This window comes from Leuciscus leuciscus (genome assembly GCF_965113295.1).
Source record: "Leuciscus leuciscus genome assembly, chromosome: 15".
In the NCBI taxonomy this organism is placed as follows: Eukaryota; Metazoa; Chordata; class Actinopteri; order Cypriniformes; family Leuciscidae; genus Leuciscus; species Leuciscus leuciscus.
Window position 1 is genome coordinate 31,123,014 of NC_138739.1, and position 27,533 is coordinate 31,150,546.

Sequence of the window (27,533 nt, forward strand, 5' to 3'; positions counted from 1 at the left end):
AGATTATTTTTGAATTGTTAAAAAAATAAAATAAACAGGCAATTCATATAACAATTAAGAATAAATTAAAAATCACATTGAAGTTCTACACTTCCAGGTTACTCCTAAAAAGTAAATAAACATAATAACATGCATACTACATTACAGGCTTCATTTGCATATTATATAAAATTAGAATACATCTCCAGTTTAAATGTTAAATAGATAATATTAGAAAAAATAAATTAAAAAATCGGAAAAAAAAATCGCTAAAGCTAAGGAAAATGTCAAACAAAATGTAAACAGACCACATAACACTAAAATAGCTGCTGCAAATAAGTTTGTATTCTCGTGAAATTGTTTAATTTTGAGTATCTTATTTCGCAAACATACTTGCTGTGGACAAGGGCGTAAACGCAATTTTTTTTTTTTTTATAATAAAATCATGTGACGTTAGGGCTCGCGTCTTTACACTATCAACTTTAATCATGCAACAAATGGCAAGTCAAGTCCTGCGAGGCAGTGTTTGAACACAGCAATGTGCATGAAGCATCTTCCTGCATTGTGGGCGTGTGTACAGATTTTTAAAGGAATCCTAGAACTTTGATTGGTTCGAGTTTGCTTTTCTCTCCAGTGATTGGACAATTCCATCCGCTGCAACGATCTGATTGGCTGTCTGGTTTGTACTCAAATTCAAACGTGCGACTACGCACACTGGTTTTAAACGGCATTTGGTGTTGGTGAGCATCAATGACACATGGATTTATAGAATCGCCGTGCATTTATTTGAGTTAAACATGTCTTTTAAAATCGCGAAAGCGGAGTGTTTGGACTTCAGTCCAACATTTGATTATCATTGTAGTCGCGATAGACCTGGCAAGGAAAACAACACTTCAATCCCTGTGCTGAGTTTGCTTCAGTTTTCTAGGTCCCCTTTTGTGTCATTTGGGACGATCAAGTTGGGATCATCAAAATCTTTGCCTTTACGAATTGAAAATCCTACCGAGGATGCAACAACGACAGTGATAGTGGAGAAAATTTCAGCATCCAAAGGCTTTTCTGTTGATCAGGCGTCTTTTACAATACAGGTAAGAGTAAACAAGCTTTGTGTCAAAACCTAGTGAGCTCCCCAGCTAGACAACATTTTGGGAAGAATATCTGTGAACTAACGTTAAATGTGGTAATGAAATTTGGTGCATATTGCAGTTATGGTAAAGCAAAATAACAGAAAAAGTAACGTTACCAATTACCATAAATGTATTGTAAGTTAATTTATATGACTCCGTAATGTATAGTCTTTTGAAGCAAAATTTCTGTGGAAAACAGAACTGAATTAAAGCCTTTATTCACACTATTTGTGCAAATTCAAGATTGGTGTGTTGTAATTAATTACAAAACACACGAGGAACAACGAAATTTGGCGTTATTGGATACCTTATTTGACATCTTGACACACTGCATTTAAATATATGCAAATGTTGAGCTTATCTGTGCAGAGAAGCTGATTGGAAAATATTTTGTTTTTCACACAAAGTTATCATATAAATGGACCTTTTCTTATGCTGCTTTTTGTAAAACAAAATTGGAGCTTGACTGCTCCAGTCCTATATTGTATAGAAAAGGGCTGCATGAACATTTGGCTAAATATTTCCATTTGAGCTCCACCAAAGAATGCCATCCATGTTTGGAACGGCATGAGAGTAAGTTAAAAGTGCATTCTCTCTTTTTCAGCCTGAGGACAGCATTATTTTAACTGTCACTTGGACACCAGTTGAAGAAGGTGGAGTTCGAGAACTCCTCAGCTTTGTTGCAAATGGTATTGTCAAACATCAAGCGATATTGCTTGGGAAAGCAGAGGCGACAAAAAAGAAAAAGGTAATTTATGTGTGTTTATACAAGACCGGTCAAGTTTGGAAACATGACTATTTTTAATGTTTTTGATAGAAGTATCTTATGCTCATCAAGGCTGCACTTATTTGATAAAAAAAAATGCAGAAAGAAAACAGTAATAATGTGAAATATTACAATTTAAAATAATGTTTATTTTTATTTACTTTAAAATATAATTTAATTCTGTGATGCAAAGCTGAGTTTTCATTAGCCATTACTCTAGTCTTCAGTGTCACATGATCCTTCAGAAATCATTCTAATATGCTGGATTGGTACTCAGTTATTATTATCAATGTTGGAAACAGTTTGCTGCTTAATATTTCTTTTGAACCTGTGATACTTTTTTTCAGGATTCATTGATTATTTTAAACGGTAGTGTATATTGTTACAAAAGATTTCTATATATAAAAAAAGATGCTCTTCTTTTTTTAACTTTTTATTCTTCAAAGAATCCTGAAAAAAGTATCACAGGTTATAAAAAAATATTAAGCAGCACAACTGTTTCCAACATTGATGATAAATCAGCATATTAGAATGATTTCTGAAGGATCATGTAACACTGAAGACTGGAGTAATGGCTGATGAAAATTCAGCTTTGCATCACAGAAATAAATTATATTTTAATAAATAGAAAACCATTATTTGAAATTGTAGTAATATTTTTCACAATATAACTGTTTTCTTTTTTCCTTTTTTTTTTTTTATCAAATAAATGTTTTTGGTATAATTTGAGTACATGCAATTCTTTTTTTTTCTTCTTTTTTTTCAGAGAACCCTATGGGATTCAATTAAATCCAAGAAGGGGGTCCCGGCACCCTCAAAAGGGAAGAAAGTGGCTGCAATGCCAATAAAGGCTGCAAATAAGACATTTCATGTGTCTCGCCAGTCGCAATACAGAAAAGAGAGAACGTCCAACCCATTGTCACCATTGAATCATGAACGGTCTGCCAATGGTTCCAGTGGAACTAGGGCGAATGCGCCATCTTCCACTCCTGAGATGTCAAAACCGTCTTTTGTAACAGAAAATTTTGATGATGTGCATTTGCAAAGAAACTCGCCAGTGGTTGTCTTAGTACCAGCAGAGAGATTGTTTGAAACACCTGGTAAAAAGAATGTGCCTTGTTTACGTAAACCAGAGAGCAAAGAAATGAAAAGGCTTTTGAATAAAACGCTCTCTCCTGCTAGCACTCCAGAGAGGTTTGGAAACCCATGCTTTCAGAGTCCACTTCCCGTGATTGGACAAAATGTGCGAGATGAAAGCCGAGAGCTGGAGAAACCTTCTCTGTCTGTAAAAGATGCTCTGGATGTAATAGGATCAGATCTATCGTGTGCGGTGAGCCCACCTAATGCTTGCTCAAGCTTTGATTTTTCTGATTCTCTTGAGTCTGAAAAAACGAATCCAGTAACATCATTCAGAGCGACTGCTGTCATTTCGCCACCAGTTGAAGTGGCTCACCCAAGGTTGACTTTCTGTGTGAATCCCAACCAAGTCATGGGCGTTGAATCAAATCACGATGTATTTAGGCTCAAGGCATTTCCTTTTAGCACCGCCACAGTGACCAAGATGAATAAAGTTGATGACACCCTTGTTCTTGATGGTCCCAATAAGTTTCCTGTGAATTCTACCACAGTGACCAAAAGCAAAGCAGAAGCCTCTGTCAAGAGTCCTGGCTTGCGTAAGAAGAAAACCTCCAGGCGTAGGCTCTTGGAGAAGACCATGGAGCTCTCAGAACCTAGTAATGCAGAATCTAACACAAGTTCTCCTGACAGCATCTCCACACTACCTGTCATTAGCTTAGATTCAAGTCCAGATGTGGCACTAGAGTCCAAATTTCCTGTAACTTCAATGCCGGCTGCAAAAGTGAAGCTGACCTCATATGGATCCCCTCCTGAACAGCTTTTGTCCTCCATGCGACCTAAAGTTTTGCCCTCTGTTAGTAGCATTAGCAGTCCGTCAAGTGGTCCGGATTTGGCAGCCGGAAACGTCTCTGAAAAAGTGCAACCAGGTCTTTCTCAGGAACAGTTTCCTGTACAATCCTGGACATCTGTGCAGAGTAAAAAGAGAAAGAGTGATGAGTTTTTGCAAGGTCACTCAGAAGATATGTCAAACGTCCAAGCGAAAAAGCGTCATGCTCCGGCACATGCGACAGCGCTTAAGAAACCAAGCCAAGAAAGAACATTCACTTCAAGGTCCACATCTGGACAGCAACGAAAAGCTATAGGTAAGTCAAGTTTACTCGTCTTCATGCATTTCATAGGACATGTAGGTGATGAATCTAGTATGTAAGACACATACTGGTACATTATTTGAGATGTTTGGACGTTCTATGAGTTGAGAATGTTTTAAATAAAACCTCTTTTTCCGTAAAGCTCCACCAAGCTCCAGAAAGTTCACAAAACCTCAAACAAAGAAATCCTTATCAAAAACAGCTCAAAAAGGTAATAAAACATTCTTGAAATTCTTTGATTAACCCGTCCTACATGTTTAGTATGACCAATGATACCGTTTCACTGATGTAGATGGACAGTCTGTGAAGTCACTGAGCAGTTCGACTCGAAAGCCTGCGAGGATAATGGCTGTGGCGCAGGCCAAACTGACCTTCATGAAGCCGACACAGACAGGTATGTTCTTACTGCATTTATATCTTTTTTTTTGTGTGTATGTGTGTGTGTTTTTAAGTGGCATAGTTACTGAAGTTTTACAATCTTGACAGCCATACCAAGACACCCTATGCCATTTGCTGCAAAGAACATGTTTTATGATGAGCGATGGATTGAAAAGCAGGAGCGAGGCTTTACCTGGTGGATGAATTATGTTCTCACTCCTGATGACTTCAAAGTTGCAACTGAAGTTACCAAAGGTGGGTGCTTTTGTTTTAGTTCTTTGTATCCTCTGAGTTTTGCGTTGTCATTTTAAGTTAAATTAGTCTTGTAACGGCTTTCTCTTATTGTTTCTTCTTAGTGAATGCCTTGTCGTTGACAATGGGGAATGAAAAATTCAACATACCCAAAGCACCAACAAAAGAAGAGTTGTCTTTTAGAACTTACACAGCCCGTCAACGGCTAAACCGCCTTCGGCGAGCAGCTTGCAAGCTATTTACGTCAGACACCATGGTGAAGGCCATCCAGAGACTGGAGCTGGAAGTAGAAGCCAAGAGGCTCCTTGTGCGAAAGGACAGGCATCTCTGGAAGGACATAGGTATGAGATAGGGGCGTGCACGAATAGTTGAATATTCGATCTGTAATTATTATTCGAAAAATAAAAATACCATATGAATTTTACTACATTGCTTAGCTGGCCATAAATGCTGTGAATAAATCCCAAGCACTTAAACTCCCAGTTATAATTAAATGCACTGGGTGGCGCTGTGGAATATGTTAACAAATTGATAGTATTTGATCACAATGTCATCGTCTGCCTCATGCCTAAATTAATTAGAGAAACTGAGTTATCATAATATCTGCACCACAATGAGAAATCGCATGAAATCCAAACAGCCGAATGATGAAAGATGGCTCTGTTCATCACTGCAGTTAAGTGCACCTGTACCCCGAGTGAGCCGAGATGATAACTTATCACAGTGGTTCATAACCTATTTTTCCACTAGGCCACACTATTGTCCAACTACAAGTCTTTCAGGATTCTTTGAATAGAAAGTTTAAAAGAACAGCATTTGTTTTAAATAGAAATCTTTTGTTTTATCACTTTGTCACTTTTGATCAGTCTGTCCTTGCTGAGTAAAATTATTACTGGTAATTAAAATCTTACTGACCCTTTTGAATGGTATAATATATTATGTTTTTTTTCTTTTTTTTTTCTTTGGGGTGCTTGATGTTCTTTACAGCTGGTGTCACTCTTATGTTAAAAGTATTTTTAATGTTTTATTGGGCTTAAGTTTCTTCCTTGTTAATCTTATTTTTCACCTTTTATTTTCATTTCTCAGGTGAGCGTCAGAAAGTTCTTAACTGGCTGATATCATACAATCCACTTTGGCTAAGAATCGGACTTGAGGTATTTATTTTTGTTTGTGAAAGCATAATTTTTATTTGTTTGCTTGCTGAAAATATCAAAATTAAGTCATTAGCTATATTATGATTTCATGTATGCCACATCTTTTGCCCAATCCTTGTTTCAGACAATCTATGGAGAGCTAATATCACTTGAAAGCAACAGTGATGTCATGGGACTGGCCATGTTTATTCTTGGACGTCTGCTGTGGAACCCAGACATAGCCGCTGAGTTCAGGCATGCTAAAGTGCCCAATTTGTACAAAGATGGTAATTTAATTTCACTACTTTTTTTTTGTTTTGTTTTTTGTGTGAACTATTTGTTTTTCTATTTTATTATTGTAAATAGTGTCTATAAAAACAGGTTCTTTTTCTTTTTTCTTTTTTTAATTTACTCATCAGGCCATCAGGAGGCACTCTCCTGCTTCACTCTAAAGAAACTAATACTGCTGGTCTGCTTTCTGGATAAAGCCAAAGAGTCCAGACTGATCGAACATGATCCTTGTTTGTTCTGCATGGATGCTGAATTTAAGGTGTGTGGTGTCTCACGATATTAGCATGATATCAGCATGAGTTGAGTTTGTGGCAAAACCTTTTACAGTGCTTGCATTATATTATTCTGTCTTTTACTGCATATGATTCATACTCAGAAAGTAGAACTGAAGTGAAATTCATTCTATGATGATTAGTGTTGGGCTTTCCAGATTCAATATCGGGTTAAATTAAATTCCGGAAGTGTCATGGGCAAGTATCCATGAACTGCATTATTAGATAGTTTTCTAAGGCTGCACATATATTTAAACAATAAAGAAGTCATAAAATACCATAGCATAGTGCTATCATTTATAAAACAACATTAACAGGAGAATACATCAGGATGTTTTGAATTTCAAAATAAAAGTTTAAACCCTTGCTCTCTTTTGATTTCCACATGTTCTTAAATATATTACAGTAGCTGTAGCATTTCTATTGTAAAAAAAGTGGTCAAATATTATAGATTAAGTGGACATTTTAAATGTTTTTGGCCAATATTAAACATGGATATGATCATGCTGTATTTTTTATTCCCCTGCAGTCAAGCAAAGATCTGCTACTGGCGTTCTCACGAGACTTCCTCAGTGGTGAAGGCATTTTGTCACGGCACCTCAGCCACTTGGGCCTAGCAGTATCCCATGTTCAGACTCCTCTGGATGAGTTCAACTTTGCTGTGAAGAATCTTGCTGTTGACCTGAGATGTGGCATTCGTTTGGTGTATGTTTGATTTAAAAAAAAAAAAAAAAAACATTTTTGCATGTTTATTGTTCAAGAATTAGAATAAAGTGTCATGGCTGTTGTGATCCAATGTTAAGAACTGACATAAAAAAAAAAGCTTCCAAATTCCCATGTTATATAAATATATCTTGACTTAATGTTTCTTAATTAATTTTCAGGCGCGTCATGGAGCTCTTTATTCTGGACTGGACTTTATCTAGAAAGCTGCGGATACCTGCTATTAGCCGCCTGCAGAAAGTGCACAATGTTGATGTTGCACTGCAGGTTCTGAAAGACAAAGGCGTTGACCTTAAAGATGAGCATGGTGAGTGATTAATCTCTGTTCCTTGATGATAAATGTCTAGTATTTCTTTATGAAACGCTTCATAATCTTGACAAAGCACTAAATTTGTCCTCATTTTCTTGAAGGAGCGAACATTGACTCCAGAGACATTGTGGATGGACACAGGGAAAAGACCCTAAACCTCCTGTGGAAAATCATATTTGCCTTCCAGGTACTGACCTGGGCTGTGTACCATCATATTGTCTAGCACAATTTTTTGGGATAAATCATTAGGATAACAGATACTCATGTTTATGTTCTGAAGTTGTATGCGTTTAATGTGTATTTCCTTAAATATTATGATACTTTTGTCATAGGTGGAAGTGCTACTTGATGAGAATCAGCTCAAAGAGGAAATCAGTTTCCTCAGGAAAACCTGGAGAACGAAACAGAAACTTGCTTCAATAATGGCTAACAAAGGTGTTGCCGTAACAAGAATGAAGGCGAGACAAGCATTTGAACATCCCAGCCAGAAGGTGATACTTCTTCTTGACTGGGTCAATGCTGTTTCTGAGTTCTACAATTTAAAGGTAAGTCACATTACAGAAATTGTTTGCTCATGTATTCACTGTTATGTTGTTCCAAACCCATATTTTGTTTTTTTGGAATCAAGTATTGCTGAGAAAGGTGTAATAATTCTCCTGAAAACTTTTGTACGATAACCTGCAAAGGATTCTTTTTTGAACTATATCTCTCCTCCATTATTTTTGCAGGCTGAAAACTTCACGGTGTCATTCTCAGATGGTCGTATCCTGTGCTACCTCATTCATCATTACCATCCTGCTCATCTTCCTGCAGAGGCGATACAACAGAGAACAACGCAGACCATAGAATGTGGCCATCGCGGCAGATTGGAGCTCAATAATTCCTCAAGTGACTCAGACTGCTCTTTTGAAAATTTGACCACAATACAAACTGGTACTTTTTTTTTTTTTATCACAGAATTATTAATTTTAGGTGAACTATTCCTACAATAGTTTGGTAGTTTGTACAGTTTATCACTGTAAATGTCTTAGAACTGTTCGTTTCTTGCCTTAGGTTCAGAATCCCTGTCAGTGAACTACAGAGAGCTGCTTGAGAATGAGAGATGTAACTTTCATTTGGTGAACACTGCCGTGTCATATCTTGGAGGGGTGCCTGCTATGATAAATCCAGAGGATATGTCCAATACTATTCCGAATGAAAAGGTAAAAACATTTTATCCCAGTCCACTAGAGCTGCATTCTAGATAAATTGAGACTCATGGTTTTTGTTTAAAATGTAGATCACGATTCTGCCTTGATTTAGAATAGACAACTAAACAAAATTACAAAAGTAATGTACTAGAGGTGCTGAAAAATGTTTCATTGCTGCAGTCTATTTAATCTGAATTATTATAATTATTATAATTCGGTTTGAATGAATGATTCAATGAGAATCCATGTTTTTGAAGGACTCTTGAATTAATCATTAACCCTTTCGCACGTACGATCACACCGGTGTGATCAGTCTAGGCTGGTCCCTGGAGCGTACGATCACACCGGTGTGATTAGAACGTTCAGTGCATGACGTGATCAACTGCTAAATTCAAATGTACTTTCGCGCATTGGCTGGCACTGAGCCAGAGACAGGCGCGCTCAGAGCTGTCATACATCACACATTTTCAGTGTTTTCAACCACATAATGTTTATTTTAGGTTTCAGACATATAAGTACTTAAAAAACAATACATTTAGAGTTTGTAAAATACACACTGATGTCAAAAGGAAGAGGCAATGATAATCCTTTCCATTATAATTAGTTGTATTCATATCAGATACACATTGTGTAGGTAACTTTAAAGTTTACTCTATTCTTCTCCCAGTTCACCTGCCACTTACTTTTATGTATTTCGGGAGAAGTGGATGAATTCACGTGTTGTAAATCCAACAGATCCGATTTTCTGAACTGCGCGTCTGCGGCACAAACTAAGATGGCGACGCCCATCGCGAATACAGCTCCATACCATATCAAACAAATTTGTGAATATTTTGAATAAAAAAGGAAAAATGACATAAAAGCAGATCATCATTCATTCAGCTCTGTTGTTGCTGCGGTGTGTCACGTGACAAGCAATGACGCGTCACCATGGAAACCATAAAGTGACACGTTCTAAATAACGGTCGCCTTGAAAAACTCACGCTGGGGGGTCAGCCAGAATATTTTAAACTTACGTGTGAAAGGGTTAATAGACAATTAAAATTAAGTAAATTGTCGCCACCTACTGGTGTAACGAGTTACTTTCAAAGGTGATTTACTCTTATTTTGAACACTACCATGGACATCATTGTTCATATCCGAACTATAAACTTTTATCCCAGTAGCTCTCTTTTTTTTAACACAGAAATAATGATACTGTGTGGTTGAAAATACTTTTTGTGAAGCTGTTTCATACCTATACATGAAAACTGCTCTCTCTGGCTCAGCTGCTGTGCCAACGCAGATTTTAAAGCTGCCGTCGGCAACATTTTTTTGATCATATTCAGTGTAATCGACACTATAATCCGACAGAACAACATAAATAAGATGGTTTTAGAAAAAAACCCGAGCTTCTAACTCCACCTGGAGCGTGTTATTTGTTTTGCAAAAATCCAGCGCTCCCGCTTCATCAGGTCCAATCAGCGCAGGGCTGTGTGAGATCTGACTGTCAATCACAGGTCGTGCACACGCCACAGATCCCCCTCACTCGCGCACGTTAATATCACATGCACACGCCACGCCTGAAGTTCGCCTGGAGATTGCATGAAGCGTGATGGCGGAGAGAAAATCTACTAACAAGCTTCCAATTCCTCGGTTATTGCTATCTATGGATAGATTAGCCAGGGCAGCCTACCTCCGAGTCCATGGTGTTGATAGATGCTGAAGAGACGGACGCGTTCACAGAAAATCAGGTACACACGCACAGTGACGCACTGACGAGCACGACCTCGATGGGAGGGTGCTTGCTGGTAGTGGGGAGGGGCATGAGAGTTGTAAACATTCAACATTTTGGCTAATCGACCCAATCTGCCAGACTTGCCGACGGCAGCTTTAATGTTTACGCTGTGATTGTACTTGTCAAAAGTTTAATAGACATATCCAAAATGTTGTCATTTAGGAATAAAATCGCATGGGTGTTTGAATCGAGATGGCATTGCCAATCTTTTAACAATTAGCTTGTTAGGTTATCAGCAAAACTTACTACAGGGTTTCCGCGGAGTCATAAAAAGTCATAAAACGTCTTAAATGTAATAATCTGAATTTTAGGCCATAAAAAGTCATAAAAACGTCCGGATTTTCCATACAAGGTCATAAATTTCATTTAGCCACGTCTTTAATTGATATGCTCGTTCATTCGTTGGTTCTACCATTGCTTTTTCCCCCTGAAAATGCGCTGGCGGCATAATGTTAAATGCACAGGTTAAATGCGCCAAAAGCGGAACGCTCATTTGAAACGCGCGCCACACGAACCATTTACCCGCTCGGCTCCAAGTCCAAACGGCAGCGCAGCGCGAGCTCAATAGAACTGATGCGTTTACTCTGATCGGTCTCGGTCACAAGATCCAGTGAGAAGTGCTTGAATTCAGCGAAGAACACACTGTCTCAGTGATTTAAACCAGTTTAAAGGCAGATTAAACAGCGCTGACCAACAGGAGAAACTCTGCACAACGATACAGTCTGAAGGCTTTTCCGTCTACAATCTCCCATCATTTATCATGGATTTACTGTAACGTTAGCCTAGTAATATTAACTGCACCATGTGGGATATACATATTGAATTTTATTATATTATTAGTGCTGATAATGTATTAAAGGACTAATGGAATATTTACAGTATTTAATAATGTATTTAGGCTACTGTTTTTCATACATTTCCTGAAGATATGTGCCATCAAAGTTAGGCAACACAAACCTGTTTCAAGACTTGGCCCCTATTAGCACATGCCGAAACTAAGTAATTATTTTCCCAATAAAGATATTTATTTTGTTAAGGACAAATGACAAATGTTTGAATGTCCTACCTCAGATTTGTGAAATGTTCACCTGTTTTAGCAAGTGTTTGTCATTATATTTTCTGACAATAAAGAGTAAAGTTAGTTTAAAACCACAATTAAAGCTCTGGTTTCTACAACTTTCACTTAGAAGTAACAGTCTGCCTTTAAACTTGAAAGAAATAAAGATTTGACATTTATCGTGATAATTATCGATATTGACTAATATAAAACAATTATCGTGATAATTGTTTTTGGCCATATTGCACAGCCCTAACTGAAATCTCCCGGTCTATCACAATGGGAAAGTGTACATTTAACGAGCCATGGCTCAAAGATGGTGTGTTTAGTAGTTGGCTCAAGCCTGTTGCAAATAATCAGTATCAAGCATATTGCACACTGGGTAAGAAGGCGTTGGAGCTGTCTTTAGGCATTTAAATAATACATCTTGTTACTTTCAATGAAAGTCAATTAAAAAAAAAAACTTTTGAAAGGAATTTTAATGATTTTTCGTAATTCGTGTAGGTCATAAATTTCAATCATAATGGTCATAAAAAGGTCTTAAAAAGTCTTAAATTTGACTGACCAAACCCTGCAGAAACCCTGTACTAGTCGATTAAACTTTGAGGTTGAGTAGAAATACCTTCCATATGTATATTTAAAGCAACTGTGATTTGCTTATTCTCCCCACAGGTTGTCACATGTTACCTCTCCTTCCTTTGTGCCCGTCTTTTGGATCTCCGCAATGAAACAAGAGCAGCCCGAGTCATCCAGGGTGCATGGCGGAGATACAAGTTACAGAAGGACATTGAGCTTATTCAGGTAAGAGTATAAATGATCTACCATGTCAAGCTGCTTAGAACTTTGATATGCTTAGATTTCTTTTGCTTTAAATTGATTATGATCTTCATGCACAGCAAAAAAACCTGGCTGCCACTAAAATCCAAGCCATTGTGCGGAAGTTCATCTTGAGGAGAAGAATGATACGACAGAATAAGGCAGCCATCAAGATCCAAACATTCTGGAGAGGATACAGTGCACGGGAAAAATTGAGAGTGCTGAAAAAAGAGAGACATTTTGCTCTTCAAAATGCAGCTGCAACTGTAATTCAGGTATGTTCGGGATTAAGCCGTAAGTACTTTTGCTTATCTTATAAAAGTATATGTAGTATGTTATTTTTGTTTGTTCATTTAATTTCTTTCTTGAATGCTGTTAAAAACGCCCACTGTGGCTGAAAAAATAAAGCACTGTTTATTTCATTTGTATATTATGTTGTGTATATGTAATGTATATCTTTGTTCTTATTTTTTAATAACAAAGAAAATAATGACAGATTTTTATCTTCACCACTTTGGCCTAAATTTCTGCCATTCTTTTTTTTATTTTATATTTTGTTAGCTTGTAAGGCTTTGTTTTTAAAATAGGAACATAAGCTTGGTAACTTGCAAAATAGTAAAACCAACATGAAAAACAATCGTTATAAAATCATGAATCATGACATTCCTGAAAAGAATCGTGATATTTTTGCCATATCCCCCACCTCTAATTATTAGTATATAATTAATACTTCTAATCTTAATTTGCATTTTCTTCACAGAAAACATACAAAGCTTGGAGGGTTCAAAGTCTCCAGAAGAAAAACAGTGCTGCCTGTGTTATCCAAGCAGCTTTCCATAAATGGCATACAAAAAAAGTTCTGGAAAAAAACACTGCAGCCTTGCGCATTCAAGCATGGTACAGAATGCAGCGTTGTAAAACCCAGTACCTGGATATGAAAAGGAAAGCAGTCTGTGTTCAAGCATGGTTCCGAGGTCACCTTCAAAGATGCAAGTTTCAGGCTTTAAAGAAAAGGCACGATGCTTCAATTGTCATTCAGAGTGCATTCAGGGCCTACCTTGTCAGACAACAGATATCTAAAATGGAGCGAAATGCAGTCTTGATTCAGAGGTGGTTCCGAGCCTGCGTGCAAAGGAAAGCAGATCAGAAGAGTTTTTTCGAGATTAAATCAGCAGTTCTGGCTCTACAAGCAGCTTTCCGTGGATGGAAGGTCCGTAGATCTGTGGCTCACCGCCACCAAGCTGCACTTCTGATTCAAACTGCTTTCAGGCGGTTTATGGCTCAAAGGCACTTTTTGTGTTTGAAAAGATCAGCCGTTGTTCTGCAACAGAGATACAGAGCTAAAGCATTTGGAGAAAAGTTACGACAAGAGTATATGGCTCTTAAATCTGCTTCAGTGACAGTTCAAGCAATGTGGCGAGGACGAGCTGAGCGGAAGAAGATCAGTCAACTCCACAGATTTGCCACAATCATTCAGTCAAACTATCGTAGATATGCGGCACAGACACGGTTTTTGGAAATGAAACGCGCTGTCATAGTCATTCAAAGATGGTACAGAGCCTTCCGAGATGGACAGAAAGTGTACTTGGAATACACTGAAATTAAAAGAGCAGCCATCGTGCTACAGAGTGCTTATCGTGGCAAGAGAGTAAGGCAAGAACTGCAGAAGAAAAACAAAGCAGCAACTTTGATTCAGTCTGTGATAAGAGCATATAGTTGCCGCCAGCAGTTTTTAGCTCAAAAACGTGCTGCTGTTGTCATTCAGCGACGCCATCGTGCTTTTGTACTTGGACGGTTGCAAAGAAGCCATTTCGTCCATTTGAGGCAGGTGACTATAACTCTACAGGCCATATATCGGGGGTCCAAAGTGAGACAAAATCTGAGACGAGAGCATCAAGCCGCTACTATCATTCAAGCTCAATTCCGAATGCATAAAGTACGTATTGCCTTTATTGCTGCGAAGTGCGCTGCTATCATCATACAGCAGCAATACAGAGCCTACAAAGTTAGCAAATGCATTCAAGCTAGCTACTTGCAAATGAAAAAGGCTGCTGTAGTTATTCAGTCAGCATGCAGAGGAATGAAAGTTCGCAACTACTTACGAAAATCGCACCAAGCTGCTACAGTGATTCAGGCACATTTCCGTGGACATTCCCAACTCAAAAAGTACCAGAGACAACAGTGGGCTGCATCAGTTTTACAGCGGCGATTCAGGGCAATGATGACTAAAAATGCTGTTATGAAGCAATATGGAGCCATAAAAACAGCTGCCATTTGTATCCAGTCAGCTTTCCGTGGAATGATGGTAAGAAAGGAGATTGCAGAAAGGCACAAATCTGCGAAAGTTATCCAGAAGACGTATAGAGCGTACAAGCAACGTCGTGATTACCTTGCTCTCAGAAATGCCACCATCTGTATTCAGCAACAGTACAGAGCAATTGTAAGTGCAAGGGAACAACGTAAAAGGTATTGCTCTTTGCGAGCAGCTGCCATCACTTTGCAGTCTGTGTACCGAGGGATGAGACTAAGGAAAGAAATCGATAGAAAGCATGAAGCAGCCACTGTGATTCAGGCAATGTACAAAATGTACAGAACTAGAGTGCCATTCCAAGCAATGAAACTGGCTTCATCAGTCATACAAAGGCAATTCAGGTGCCATTTACTGAGAAAAGAGGCAAGAGAGAACTTTTTAAAGCTGCGGCGTAGCGCAACAGCAATTCAGGCTATTTACAGAGGAAATCGTGCACGCCGTGATATTGCTAGAATGCATTTTGCTGCCACAGTCATTCAAAGGAAGTACCTTACCTACAAACAAAGGAAACACTTTTTGTCCATCCGAGCAGCTGTAGAATTCTGTCAACGACGCTATCGATCCATTTTGATAGCGAGACGTGTTCGGAGAGATTATTTTGCTAAACGCCAGGCTGTGGTTGCAATCCAGGCAACTTTCAGGGGAATGCAGGTCCGGCGACAGGTCCGGAGAGAGCAAGAAGCTGCAACAATCATTCAGTCCCATGTGAGAAAGCACATCTTCAAGTTGCGCTTCCAGCGACTTCATTGGGCAGTCTGTACTGTTCAGCAACATTTCAGAGCTAACAAAATGATGAGGCAAGAGGTGGCAGCATTACAGAAACAGAAGAATGCTGCTTTGATTCTGCAAGCAGCTTATCGTGGCATGAAGTCCAGACAGACTTTGAAGCAAATGCATCAGGCTGCCACCAATGTTCAGGCAACCTTCAGAGCTTATAGTGCTCGTAAGAGGTATTTAGCCATGAAATGCGCTGCCATTGCCATTCAGCAAAGGTATCGTGCTGTAAATGCAGCGAGACAGCAGAGAAAGAGCTTTCTTGAAATGCGTCAAGGTGCACTTGTTCTGCAAGCATGTTATAGAGGTCTTAGAGTTCGGAGGAAACTACTACTACAGCATCAAGCAGCTGTCTTGATTCAGTCTTATTTTAGAAGGCACAAAGAAATGGTTAAGTACCAGGCCATGAGGCTATCAGCTATCATTATCCAGAGCTATTACAGGTCATACATCCAGGCTAGAGCAGATCGGGAGAACTATCTATGTTTGAGAAAGTCAGCTGTAGTCATTCAAGCAGCTTTCCGAGGACACTCTTTCAGGAGACATTTAGCAGAAAAACAAGAAGCATCCATCATCATACAGGCTGGTTTCCGCATGTATCAGCAAAGGTCAGCTTTTAAGAGACAGCGATGGGCAGCCAGGGTTCTCCAGCAGAGGTACAGAGCTTTGAAACTTCGAGACGAGCATTTGATTAGATACCAGCAGGTGAGGAATGCTGCTGTATGCCTGCAGAAGTCTTTCAGAGGGATGAAGGGAAGAGAATTGGCCAGACGGACCAAGGCTGCAAGAACCATCCAGTCCTACCTCAGGATGTCTGTCCAAAGACAGCATTTCATGAAAGCAAAGGCTGCAGCAATTGTTATTCAGTCTGCATACAGAGGCCATTGTGCCAGAGTTCAGCATGCTAGGATGCAAGAAAGCGCAGTGCTCATCCAGAAGTGGTACAGATCACGTAAACTGGTCCAGAAGGATCGGAATGGCTTTGTTGCTCTTAGGCAAGCTACGGTCACCTTGCAATCTGCCTTGCGAGGAATGCTGGCAAGGAGGCTTACAAAAAGACGACAAGCTGCGATCAAGATTCAGTCTTTGGTGCGCATGCACATGCACCGCAAGCACTACGTGACACTCCGCTCAAGTGTCCTGAAATTGCAAGCTCATTACAGAATGTTTGTGGCCCAGAGAAGATACCGTAGATTGCAGGCTGCAGCAGTTATACTCCAAAAGCGTTACAGAGCTCATAGGGCAACAAAGGAACAGAGGTGCAGTTACCTGAAGACTCTCCAAAATATAAAGATCCTTCAGGCCAGAGTACGTGGACACATTGAGTACAGAAGATTTCAGAGATTGAGGGCAAGTGCCATCACAATTCAGGTAATCACTATGCAGTTGTATTCTGTCTTGTCCTTTATTTCAACTTGATTAACTTTGAAAATTCAACAGAATGATCAGAAGGCTTTTTATTTCTTGCCCTCAAACAGGCTCATTATCGAGGGATGATTGAGAGACGCAGGTTTCAGCAACTCAAGGAATCTGTTTTGGTTATACAGAAGCATTACAGAAGTTTCCATCTTTGCCAGAGAGAGCGTGAACAGTTTCTTCAGCTGCGCAAGTCTGCTGTTGTGATACAAGTAAGCATGCAACAACCCTAAAGTCACATTTGATTATATACAGTGCGTGCAGAATTATTAGGCACGTTGATTTTCTGATCATGTTTTTTTTTCCAGGCACATTTTACCAATTCCAAACCACATTAATCATAATAACTACAATTAATTTAGTATTTAGCCTAATCATTTCATTTATAAGTGATATTATTGTTCATGAAGGCTGGAAATGAAAAAACGCCTTATTTTCAGGTGTGCAGAATTATAAGGCAAGTTTTCTTTTACAGATGAAATAAGCTAAAAAAGAGATTTAACTCTTATTAAATAAAAAAAATATTAAATGCCCATGAGAAGTATTTAATACTATAAATTGCAGTTAAGGCATGACCATTGGACAGTGAAATACTCAATAAGTCAGCAGGGTCAGACAAAAACAGGTAGAGAAGAAAAGACACCTGTTAACTGCAAAAGAATGAAGAATAAAGGTAAAGAATTAAGTGTGAAACCATCAGGAACCCTTAATGGCGCTTTTCCACTACACAGTACCGGCTCGACTCGACTCGACTCGGCTCTGTTTGGTTTTCCACTGTGTAAAAGTTGTACCTGTACCTGCTTCCAGGTACTTTTTTTCGTACCACCTCCGGCGAGGTTCTGAGCGAGCTGAGGCGATACTAAAATGTGACGTGAAAACAAGGCAGACTACTGATTGGTCAGAGAGAATCGTCACTATTCACTGCGTCATCATTGCACGCGCCAGATGGAGTATCCTGAATAAAAAACAGCAAAAACAAAAACATCCAAAAACAGCATACGCTCGATTTCCTCCATTGTCCTGTGTGTGTGGGTAGCGGGTGTGTCTCGTGCGTCTCGCGTAAAAGATTAAGTCACGGCAGTTTCCTGCGGCGTCGCTATGACGACCAGGTACTATTGTGGAGGTACTATCTGCAATGGAAAACGGAGCGAAAAGCGAGTCGAGTCGAGTTGAACTGGTACTGGTAATGGAAAAGCGCCATAAGTCTCCAGCGCCACCATTTTCCATAACTGCAACCTACCTGGAGTCTCCAGAAGAGCAAGGTGTCAGGATCTCAGAGAATTAGGTTAGGTAAAGAATCCTAAAATGAACCCCCACTTAATAAGAATCACAAGCTGAAGTGTAGTAAAATACATGAAGACGGTTTTTTTTATAGACAGACAGATTGAGAGTGACTCTTGAAGGACCAGCACCACATCCTCTTCTACCACTATTACCCCTTTTCCACCAACAAGAACCATGTGCTGGTTCGGAGCTAGAGCTAGTGCCGGTTCGGAGTTGGTTCGACTGACGAGCCTCCAAAGAACTGGTTTGCTTTTCCACAGGCTAAAAGAGCCAGCGCAGAGCCAGGTCTTACGTCACAGCTACGTCTCATCTTTCCCAGCAACGTTAGCGCGGCGGCGCCAAACACATCATCAACAATGGCGGATGTTGCTTTGCTATTGATGTTCATGGCTTTGCGGACCTACATCGGCATCCAAACACGGCAGATCCAACGTGTTAGCGCGGCTCGCCATTTCTCTTTGTATTTTCTGCAAAACCGGTTTCGTCTAAGCTAGGGGTGTGCGATATGACGATTTTTGATCGTGGACGATTAAAATGTCTCCACGATCTGCTTTTGAAGAAATATCGTAGAACCGTGCATTATATCTGTTCTGGCGCCTCTGTCCCAACATACTGAACAACGCGACGTATATTCACATAAAATGTTAACGCAGCGGAACGGGACACTGCAGTTCACAATTTGCATGTGCTTTAATGCCTTGTCGGTTAAACATTTAATTCGCGTGCTGATGCGCTGTTCTAACGTGTGTGTTTCTCAGCGCGTACATGTGAAGCTCACATGCACTAAAAGCCTGTCTACCAGCGCCTTGATACTGGACCAAGTTATCTTTCGAGTCTTATTGTGCTTATACTGTTAAATACACACAAGGTTTACATAAACAAAGTCGGTTATGTCTAAAGTGAAAGCAAACTTGAGAAAATTGGAGAAAATCTGCTTGTCAAATGCGTGTATATTAGACGCGTCGCGTGCAGCTCTTAAAGAGACAGTAGCAATAGTAAAAACGCTGCCGCTTGTCCTTAAAGGGATAGTTCACCCAAAAAAAAAAATTATCTCATCATTTACGCACTCTAATGTTGTTCCAAACCTGTTTTAATTTCCTTCTAATAGTTTCTAATATTTTTCTAATATTAATATTTTGAAGAATGTGGCTATCAAAACAGTATAGCTGGTCCCCATTGACTTCCATAGGAGAAAAATATACTATGGTAGTCACTGGGGTATATCAACTGTTTGGTTACCCACATTCTTCCAAATAACTTTTATTTTCAACAGAAGAAAGAAACTTATTCGAGTTTAAAACAACTTGAGAGAGTAAATTATGATAATTTGAATTTATGATGATTTGAATAAAACAACAAAATGCAAAGAGAAAATCACTCACTGCTCTTGACTGATAACTTTAATAGTAGCTTTAACAAGTATCAATGTATAATTTATACAGTGAAGTTTGTTTTGTTTTATTTTCATATTTGTTCATTTAATTACTTTCTTCAATGCTACTGTTAAATATACCTACTGTAGCTGAAAACGTAAAGCACTGTTTAGCCTATTTAATTTGTATATTAAGTTGTGTATGTGTAATGTGTATCTTTGATCTTAATATTTAATAACAAAGAAAATAATGACAAATATATTTATCTTCGCCCCTGTCTGCCATTTTTAAATTTTTTTACCTAAGGCTTTGTTTTTAAAATATGGACATTAGATTGGCTGTAATGCTAAGTCACAAAATAGTAACATAAACCAACATAAAAAGAATCGTGATAAAATCGTTAATCGTGATTTTCCTGAAAAAAATCGTGATATGATATTTTTGCCATATCGCCCACCCCTAGTCTAAGCCCCGTCTAACTTACTCTGGACTTCTGAAGAGGACCAAAGTGCAAGAAAGCAGCTTGTTTCGTCGTCTGACCACTGCTGTTTTTGTTTAATCGCGTCCATCGTGTTTAGCTGCTGTTAGCTCGATTAGCTGCTATTTGAAAATGGCGGTCACAAGTTTCTCTTCAGTCTTGTTGGCCACGGTAACCCCGCCCCCAGCCTCTGACGCAAGCGGTTCTTTCTTGTCTCCGTTCTAGACCCTGCAATGATTTTGTGCTACTTAAGAACCAGTTTTACTGGTTCGGAGTTGCTGCTTTGGCGGTGGAAAAACAAAGAATCGATTTGAAACTAGGCTCTGGCTCCGAACCAGCACCAGCTCTGCCTTGGTGGAAAAGGGGAATATTTGAAGAATTCATCTTCCAGAATCTGACGAGTTAATTTTTAGTCCATCTCTGCAAAATGGACTTCAGGGTAGGAGATGGACTAAAAATGAACTCCCAAAACGTATTCTGGAAGATGAATTCTTCAAATAGTGGTAGAAGAGGATGTGGTGCTGGTCCTTCAAGAGTCACTCTCAGTCTGTCTGTATATAAAGCCTATAAAAAAAAAAAGTCTTCATGTATTTTACTACATTTCAATTTGTGATTCTTATTAAGTGGGGGTCATTTTAGGATTCTTTACCTAACCCAAGTCTCTGAGATCCTGACACCTTGCTCTTCTGGAGACTCCAGGTAGGTTGCAGTTCTGGAAAATGGTGGCGCTGGAGACTAGAGGGTTCCTGATGGCTTCACACTTAATTCTTCACCTTAAAGGGATACTCCACTTTAAAATGAAAATTCTGTCATCATATACTCACCCTCATGTTGTTTCAAACCTGTATGAATTTCTTTCTTCTGCTGAACAGAAAGGAAGATATTTAGAAGAATGTCAGTAACCGGACAGTTTCTGGTCTCATTGACTTCCATAGTATATTTTTTTCCTACTATGGAAGTCAATGAGACCAGAAACTGTCCGGTTACTGATATTCTTCTAAATATCTTCCTCTATGTTCAGCAGAAGAAAGAAATTCATACAGGTTTGAAACAACATGAGGGTGAGTATATGATGACAGAATTGTCATTTTAAAGTGGAGTTTCCCTTTATTTCTTCATTCTTTTGCAGTTAACAGGTGTCTTTTCTTCTCCACCTGTTTTTGTCTGACCCTGCTGACCTATTGAGTATTTCACTGTCCAATGGTCATGCCTTAACTGCAATTTTTAGTATTGCATTCTTCTCATGGGCATTTCATAATTTTTGACTTTTCAGTCTGAGTTAAATCTTTTTTGGCTTATTTTATCTGTAAAAGAAAACTTGCCTAATAATTCTGCACACCTGAAAATAAGGTGTTTTTCATTTCCAGCCTTCATGAACAATTATATATCACTTATAAATGATTAAATACAAAATTAATTGTAGTTATTACGATTAATGTGGTTTGGAATTGGTCAAATGTGCCTGGAAAAAAAATTAGATCAGAAAATCAACGTGCCTAATAATTCTGCACGCACTTATATTTATATATATATATTTATATATATAAATAAATAAGTGCGTGCAGAATTATTAGGCACGTTGATTTTATATAAATATAAAACAAATGTATTTATTTTTTTATCTCTTTCTAAATTTTTTTCCTGAATTCCTGTTATCCTGGTCTTGCAAAAACCCTGCTTCTGCTCTCAAGTTTCTGTTTTTGTTTCTTGCACACTTTTTTGTTTTTTTGCTCATGTTTCTATCTGATAATGGATTTAAGTTTGTATATTTGATTTTCATGTTTGGTTTGTCTCTGGTTAACATCAGAAAACATTCCGGGCTTATCAAACAAGGCGACGTGCCTTGCAAACACAGGCTGCCCTGAAAATTCAGTCCTGGTTCCGAGGATGCCTGGCTAGACGAAAGTACATCTTGATACAAGCTGCAATTGCAACAATTCGACAATGTATACAAGCAAGACGTCAACGTGCAAGGTATAAAATTAAAGGATATTTTATTCTTCGCTTCTGCTTTTAAATTGTCACAAGGAGTCACAACATGACTATTTGTCCTCCCTTCCAAGATTTCTAGCTGTACAGCACAGTGTCCAAGTCATTCAAAAAAGATGGAGGGAAACTCTGATTGCCAGAGAACAGCGTGTTGACTTCCTGAGGTTTAGAAAATCTGTGATATACATCCAGGCGTTATGGAGAGGTCAGAGAGTGAGAGATTCCCTTCAAAAGGTAACTTTTCTCTTTGTGGGAAAATCTGGGAATAAACATATTACCCACTCCTATATAATAAATGTTTCTGTCCTTAAGGGTGCAATTTATCTGTGCTTGGTCACAAACAAGCAGTCACGTTTGATTTATACTGACACCTAGTTGTGTAGATGTAGCATTACACAAAAGTAAAGTTTTGATTTCTGAGAAGTTGTGCTTTAAATATTACGCTGTTTTGCAACCAGTTTGTGTAAATTCCGGTAAGCAAAATAGACTTGTGCAATGATGAAATCACTCAGTAAATACACACCAACTAAAGTTTACCTTTTGTAAATATAAAGTTTCTGGGAAACTGTTTTCAAAGTCCATTTATTTAATCAGGGGTTGTTGACATTATACTGTGTAATTTTGCTTGTGTTGCCAAGCTTTTCTTTTGGTCTGTTCGGCCTTGACTGATTTTATATTTTTTTATTTTTTTATTTTAAATTGGGTCAATTGCCCTGTTTAAGTTTTACTTTGACTTCCAAAGAACCAATGAAGCTATAGAAAGTAGAAACTATCCTATTGTTCACAATAGTATCTCAACATAAAAATGTTGTCTACCAACTCTTTTAAATCATCACTAAGCCTTCAATCTATTCTTTATCACAGCAAATTACAGCTGCTGTGAAGATACAATCAGCTTTCAGAGGCTTTACCCAAAGACGACGGTATCACCAACAGAGAGCTGCTGTCTTAATTCTACAGCGGCGTTTCCGAGTCTTGCAGCTTGCCAGAGTTGAGGAAGAAAATCTAAGACGACGACACAATGCCGCTGTTTATCTTCAAACTATGTGGCGTGGTTGGCTTGCCAGACAACGGGTAAGTTGACATATGTACGAGTAATGTTATTACTAAGGTTGTGCACAAGTAATTGACTATTGAAGTACTCGTTCTGCAACCAGCTAGATGGAGTAGATTACTTAATGCCCATCCCTGATTCAAAGTTTCTTGAATCAATTGAGGTGGACTGAATTTGCTTAAAGTTACTAAAAGTTTGTAGCCTGGCAAGCCAGACCTACATCAAGATGTTAGGTCTGGAAACTCACCATAGACACGCTCACTCCGAGGGGCGGGATAAACGGCTGTCTTTCAAATTCCCTCTGCACGCAATAGGACAGCGCTTCAACCAACCAGAGCGTTTTCCCAACAGCGGAGCTTAGTTGATAGATTCAACTTTTGCCATATCTGGCCGGCAAAACGACGAACACATCTTCCTTTTTTTAAGAATGACTTAAGTGCCGTTCTTTGCTCTTTTCTCAAAGAAAAACTTAACTCCAAGTCCTCCAGAGTCGCGGCCATAGCCGATTCGAAAGACCGTTGTTCTCCATCAGCAACTGCCGTCATTCTGTTTTCAAGTGGCAGCCGTCGCAACTCTGTCGTCATATGTTAAGGCCGCCCCCGCCTACTCTATACACGACGTGATTGGCCTGACCCAATTTAGGTTTTTGCAGCTAGAAGGTCTATTGAGAGTTGCTAGACCCACCTGGCTGCGAAATACATTTTGCTGCCGCTAGGGTGCGTCTAGATTTCTAGGCTAAAAAGTTTGAGTATTAACTTGTTCCCTTTATAGGTAAAAGAAATGGCTTGTGCTGCAAGACGGCATCGTTTCACAGCTGCCGTTTACCATCACCTCTGCGCAGTAAGGATTCAGAGAGCTGTGCGAGCACACTGGGCTCTTACGTCAGCCAAGAAGAAAATCTCTTCGGTCCTATACATCCAGGTACATTTATTCCTCTACATGTTAAAAAGAAATAATTTCTTGATTACATTGGGGGCTTTTTTTTTTTTTTAATGGTGGGTGCCAGTGTTTTGCGTGCTTTTGGCCAATCAGCGTACACTTATGTCACTGGTAGGTGCTGGGTTAGACCCTACTCTGAAGTAGAAGCCAATTTAGTTCCCCTAAAGGCGTTTCCAGAACTAAAATCGTTCTAGTTCCTGTGGTGCGAACACGCCAAAAAGCGGGTACTTCCACCATTATTTCTTGGAACTATGTAAAGGTTTCTCGAGTACAAAAGCCCCTATTGACTGGAACAAACGCATGTAATTCCTTCAATAAAACACATTTTTCAATACTAAATGCAGTAAAATTACATTTACCCCTTCAACACAACTTATATAATACTGGAGAACGTTTCTCAGAAAAATATATGCATCCTCCACATGTCCACTGGTTTTAAAGTCACTAATAAGATTTAGCATGACCAAGAATCACGCATGCATGATTAACCATTTTATTGCTGTTTTATATGCATCATAAACTTGGGTAAATTGCTTTAAAAAAAGTAAATCGGATTTGTTAGGCAGAGGTAACATCATGCAATAGAAGGTTAGCCACTAGCTTATTTAACATTTAGCCTCTTAATTTAACTGCATTTTCTCTTCCTCTCCCCAACTTTCTAGCAATGTTTTAAGGCAAAGCTGCAGAGAAAGAGATATCTTAAAGACCGAGAAGACATCATCAAGACCCAGAGGGCTGTGAGAACTTGGTTACATCGCCGCAACCAGGCTGCCGGTACTATCCAGTGTGCAGTCAGGAAGCTCCTCCTTAGACGTCGCAAGGAAAAGCTACAACGTGGAATAATGAAGGCACAGGTATGGTGTCTTAAATTAAATGGTGTACAAAGAAAAGACTTGATGCATAATGCATGTCCATTTTATAACACATTGAATACTTAATGCTAGATTAGTATTACTAGATTGGATGACTAAAAAACAAGTATTTTAAATGGATAATGTCACTTAAAATGGAACACTTTGTATTTTACTCATCATTTACTGGGTTTTCCAAACTAGTTTAACTTACTTTCTTCTTTAGACCACACAGGGTGATGTTGGTCTTTTTCATACAATGAAAGTGTTTTGAACTCTTGCAATGTGATTAACTGTTTTAAGGCACTCTGGAGGGGTCATTGTTCAAGAAAACATCACGACACAAGCAAAGTCGTTTCCATAAGGCGACGTCTCAGGGAAGTAAATCGAAGAGTGAAGGAAGAGGACAAGCTGTGTAACAAGACTACAACAGCGTTGAGCTACCTGCTTGGACTTCAGAATTATGCTTACATTATTGCAGCCTTAAAACATTTAGGTAAGACCCGGTTTTTAAAGATTGGAGATGGATAGGTTGTTTCATAAAATGTTAACTAACGTTATCTCTTTATGGTTAAAGAAACTGCCACCAGACTTTCACCAGAGTGCTGTGAACGTCTTGTTGAAAGTGGAGCGACTCACACCATCTTCACTTTGATAAGGAGCTGCAACCGAAGTGTTCCTTCAATGGAGATCATCACATTATCCATTCAAGTTCTTCTCAACCTATCAAAAGTATGTTGCCTCATAATTAGGGCTGTTAATTAATAATAACAAATTTGTATCAATTACCTAATATGCTGATTTATTAACTGCATATTGCAATATTTGCTCAGCCAATTCTGATATTTTTATTTATTTTTTTGCTCATATTTTTCAGTACAACAGAACCATTGATGCAGTTTATGATGTGGACAACTCTGTAGAAAACCTCCTGGATCTTCTGCAGATCTACCGGGAGAAAGCTGGAGACAAGGTTGCAGAAAAAGGTGGCTGCATCTTCACCAAAACTTGTTTTCTCTTGGTTCTCTTGGTCCAGGATGAAAGAAGAGCAATGGTGGGTGTTTTCTTAATAATAATTATTATAATAAACTTTATATATATATAAATAGGGGCTTTAAAAGTTGCTTCTCAAAGCGCTTTACAAAGTTCAAATAAAATACATTGAAATAGGAAAAGACAAAATAAAACATACAAATCACATATAAGCTAGCCATAAAGTCAAGTTTATTTGTATAGCGCTTTTCACAATACAGATTGTATCAAAGCAGCTTCACAGTATTAAATTAAAATAATACAACAAAGTTTGTTTCAAGAGGTCATAAAACTATTTGTAAAACTATTTGTTTTAAGAGAAGATTTAAAAACACTAAAACTTTGGAATTCTCTTCCCTTTTAGATTAGACATGCTGAATCTTTTAGAGCAAGAGAGAACAATTAAAAAGCCAGAATCGAAGGAGTGGAGATGTGTATATAGTGCATAGGTCACAAAATTCCTATATTTAAGCAAAGTTCATAGGTTTCATTCGCTAAACAATGGTTACTTTTTAGGTTCAGCTATTTGTAAGCAAGTGTAGCTTCCACTCCAGCAGCAATCTTGCGGTTATGCAAGTCCTGGGCCGTGCAACAGGAGGGTTGATTCCAGCAGATTTTATTCTGAGATAAAAACAGCAGTCAGAAGATTAAAGCATAATTCCACATGCAATAAGGTGAATAACAAGAGGGGATTTCAAAAGCTCCAAAACCCTGCTGACCACTCAGAATAGTCATTTAACAAGAAGTAAAACAAATAATAATTCCCAAAAAATTTAAGCTCAGTTTAAAAAAACAAAGCTGAAAAAGTGCTGCTTAACTTGTATTGAACTTAGACCATTCCTTTTAGTAAATTTCAAGAAAATTGTCATGAAAGCTTGCTCAATATCATTGCATTTCATTGTTTGAATGCTCTTTTCAAACAGGAGGTCCGAAAGCTTCCCAAAGTTTCGGATCGCATTCGTAGCATCTGCCGACTCACACTTCGAAAGTGCAAAATGGATGCTGAGAGAAACAAAGTCAAACAGAAAATGAACTCGTCTCTCAATGGAAGTTTCCTCCTCCAAGCCACCCCACGGAAGTTAAAACCAGTGAGCAGGTATGCAGTTATCTGCTATCTGTAAAGATTTTTGGCTTAATTTGTGTTGTAAGATACTGATCCCACCAATCTTTTGATTTCCCTCAGGTTTGCTCCAGACTGGGTTCTACGGCGTGACAAAATGAAGGACATCGTGGATCCTCTTTGCGCTATTCAGATGCTTGCCAACGCTCTGGCCCTTGTGCCTTGAAAATATTGCAGCAAGAAAAAAAGTTATAAACTTGTGTGCCGCCAAAGTGTTTCATTGTTGCTCAAAATAGTGCACCCTGTTGGCTTTGTAAATATTGTGTTTGTTTTTTATTGTGTATATATTTTTATTGCTTTTTTTTTATCTCTAAATATTGTGGATGGTGACTTTTCTTTGCACATTTTAGGGGCTGTGCTGTAAGATGGCACATGTTTGCTTCGAGATGCTGTAAATAAAAAGTTCAGTTCAAAAATTGATATCTTTTAATGTGCTGTATTTGAACATTAAAAATAACCACAGCTTTTCATATGTCCTGGTGCCATATTTGACTGAAATAACGGTCTATAAGATTAGAATGTGAGAGTAAAGTATTAGGCTACTATACTTTTGAAACTGTAGTGTGTGGTTTTTTTAATATATATATTATTTTTTTATATACTGAAGTTGCGATAG

General features: G+C 38.6%; 1 protein-coding gene across 1 annotated transcript; it reads left to right on the top strand.

Moving 5' to 3' along the window:
- Positions 1 to 492: 492 nt before the first annotated feature.
- On the top strand, positions 493 to 27,384 carry aspm (assembly factor for spindle microtubules). Its single transcript, XM_082139798.1, has 30 exons — positions 493 to 1,067; positions 1,711 to 1,854; positions 2,639 to 4,091; positions 4,240 to 4,308; positions 4,390 to 4,491; positions 4,584 to 4,730; positions 4,832 to 5,068; positions 5,814 to 5,881; positions 6,006 to 6,147; positions 6,280 to 6,410; positions 6,953 to 7,128; positions 7,308 to 7,453; positions 7,558 to 7,643; positions 7,789 to 8,001; positions 8,185 to 8,389; positions 8,510 to 8,658; positions 12,153 to 12,281; positions 12,377 to 12,571; positions 13,057 to 16,752; positions 16,860 to 17,009; positions 21,740 to 21,906; positions 21,996 to 22,155; positions 22,786 to 22,995; positions 23,747 to 23,896; positions 24,577 to 24,768; positions 25,069 to 25,261; positions 25,343 to 25,497; positions 25,643 to 25,819; positions 26,721 to 26,893; positions 26,981 to 27,384. The coding sequence occupies exons 1-30, from the start codon at positions 777 to 779 to the stop codon at positions 27,081 to 27,083; spliced, it is 9,609 nt and encodes a 3,202-aa protein (XP_081995924.1). The 5' UTR covers positions 493 to 776; the 3' UTR covers positions 27,084 to 27,384.
- Positions 27,385 to 27,533: the final 149 nt, after the last annotated feature.

What these genes read in the sequence shown, in the direction of transcription:
- aspm (XM_082139798.1), top strand. Translation starts at nt 777, where the DNA reads ATGTCTTTTAAAATCGCGAAAGCGGAGTGTTTGGACTTCAGTCCAACA. An exon ending in GGCTAAGAATCGGACTTGAG is followed by an intron (nt 5,882 to 6,005) that starts GTATTTATTTTT and finishes TCCTTGTTTCAG; the next exon opens with ACAATCTATGGAGAGCTAAT. An exon ending in CTTCGGTCCTATACATCCAG is followed by an intron (nt 23,897 to 24,576) that starts GTACATTTATTC and finishes CCAACTTTCTAG; the next exon opens with CAATGTTTTAAGGCAAAGCT.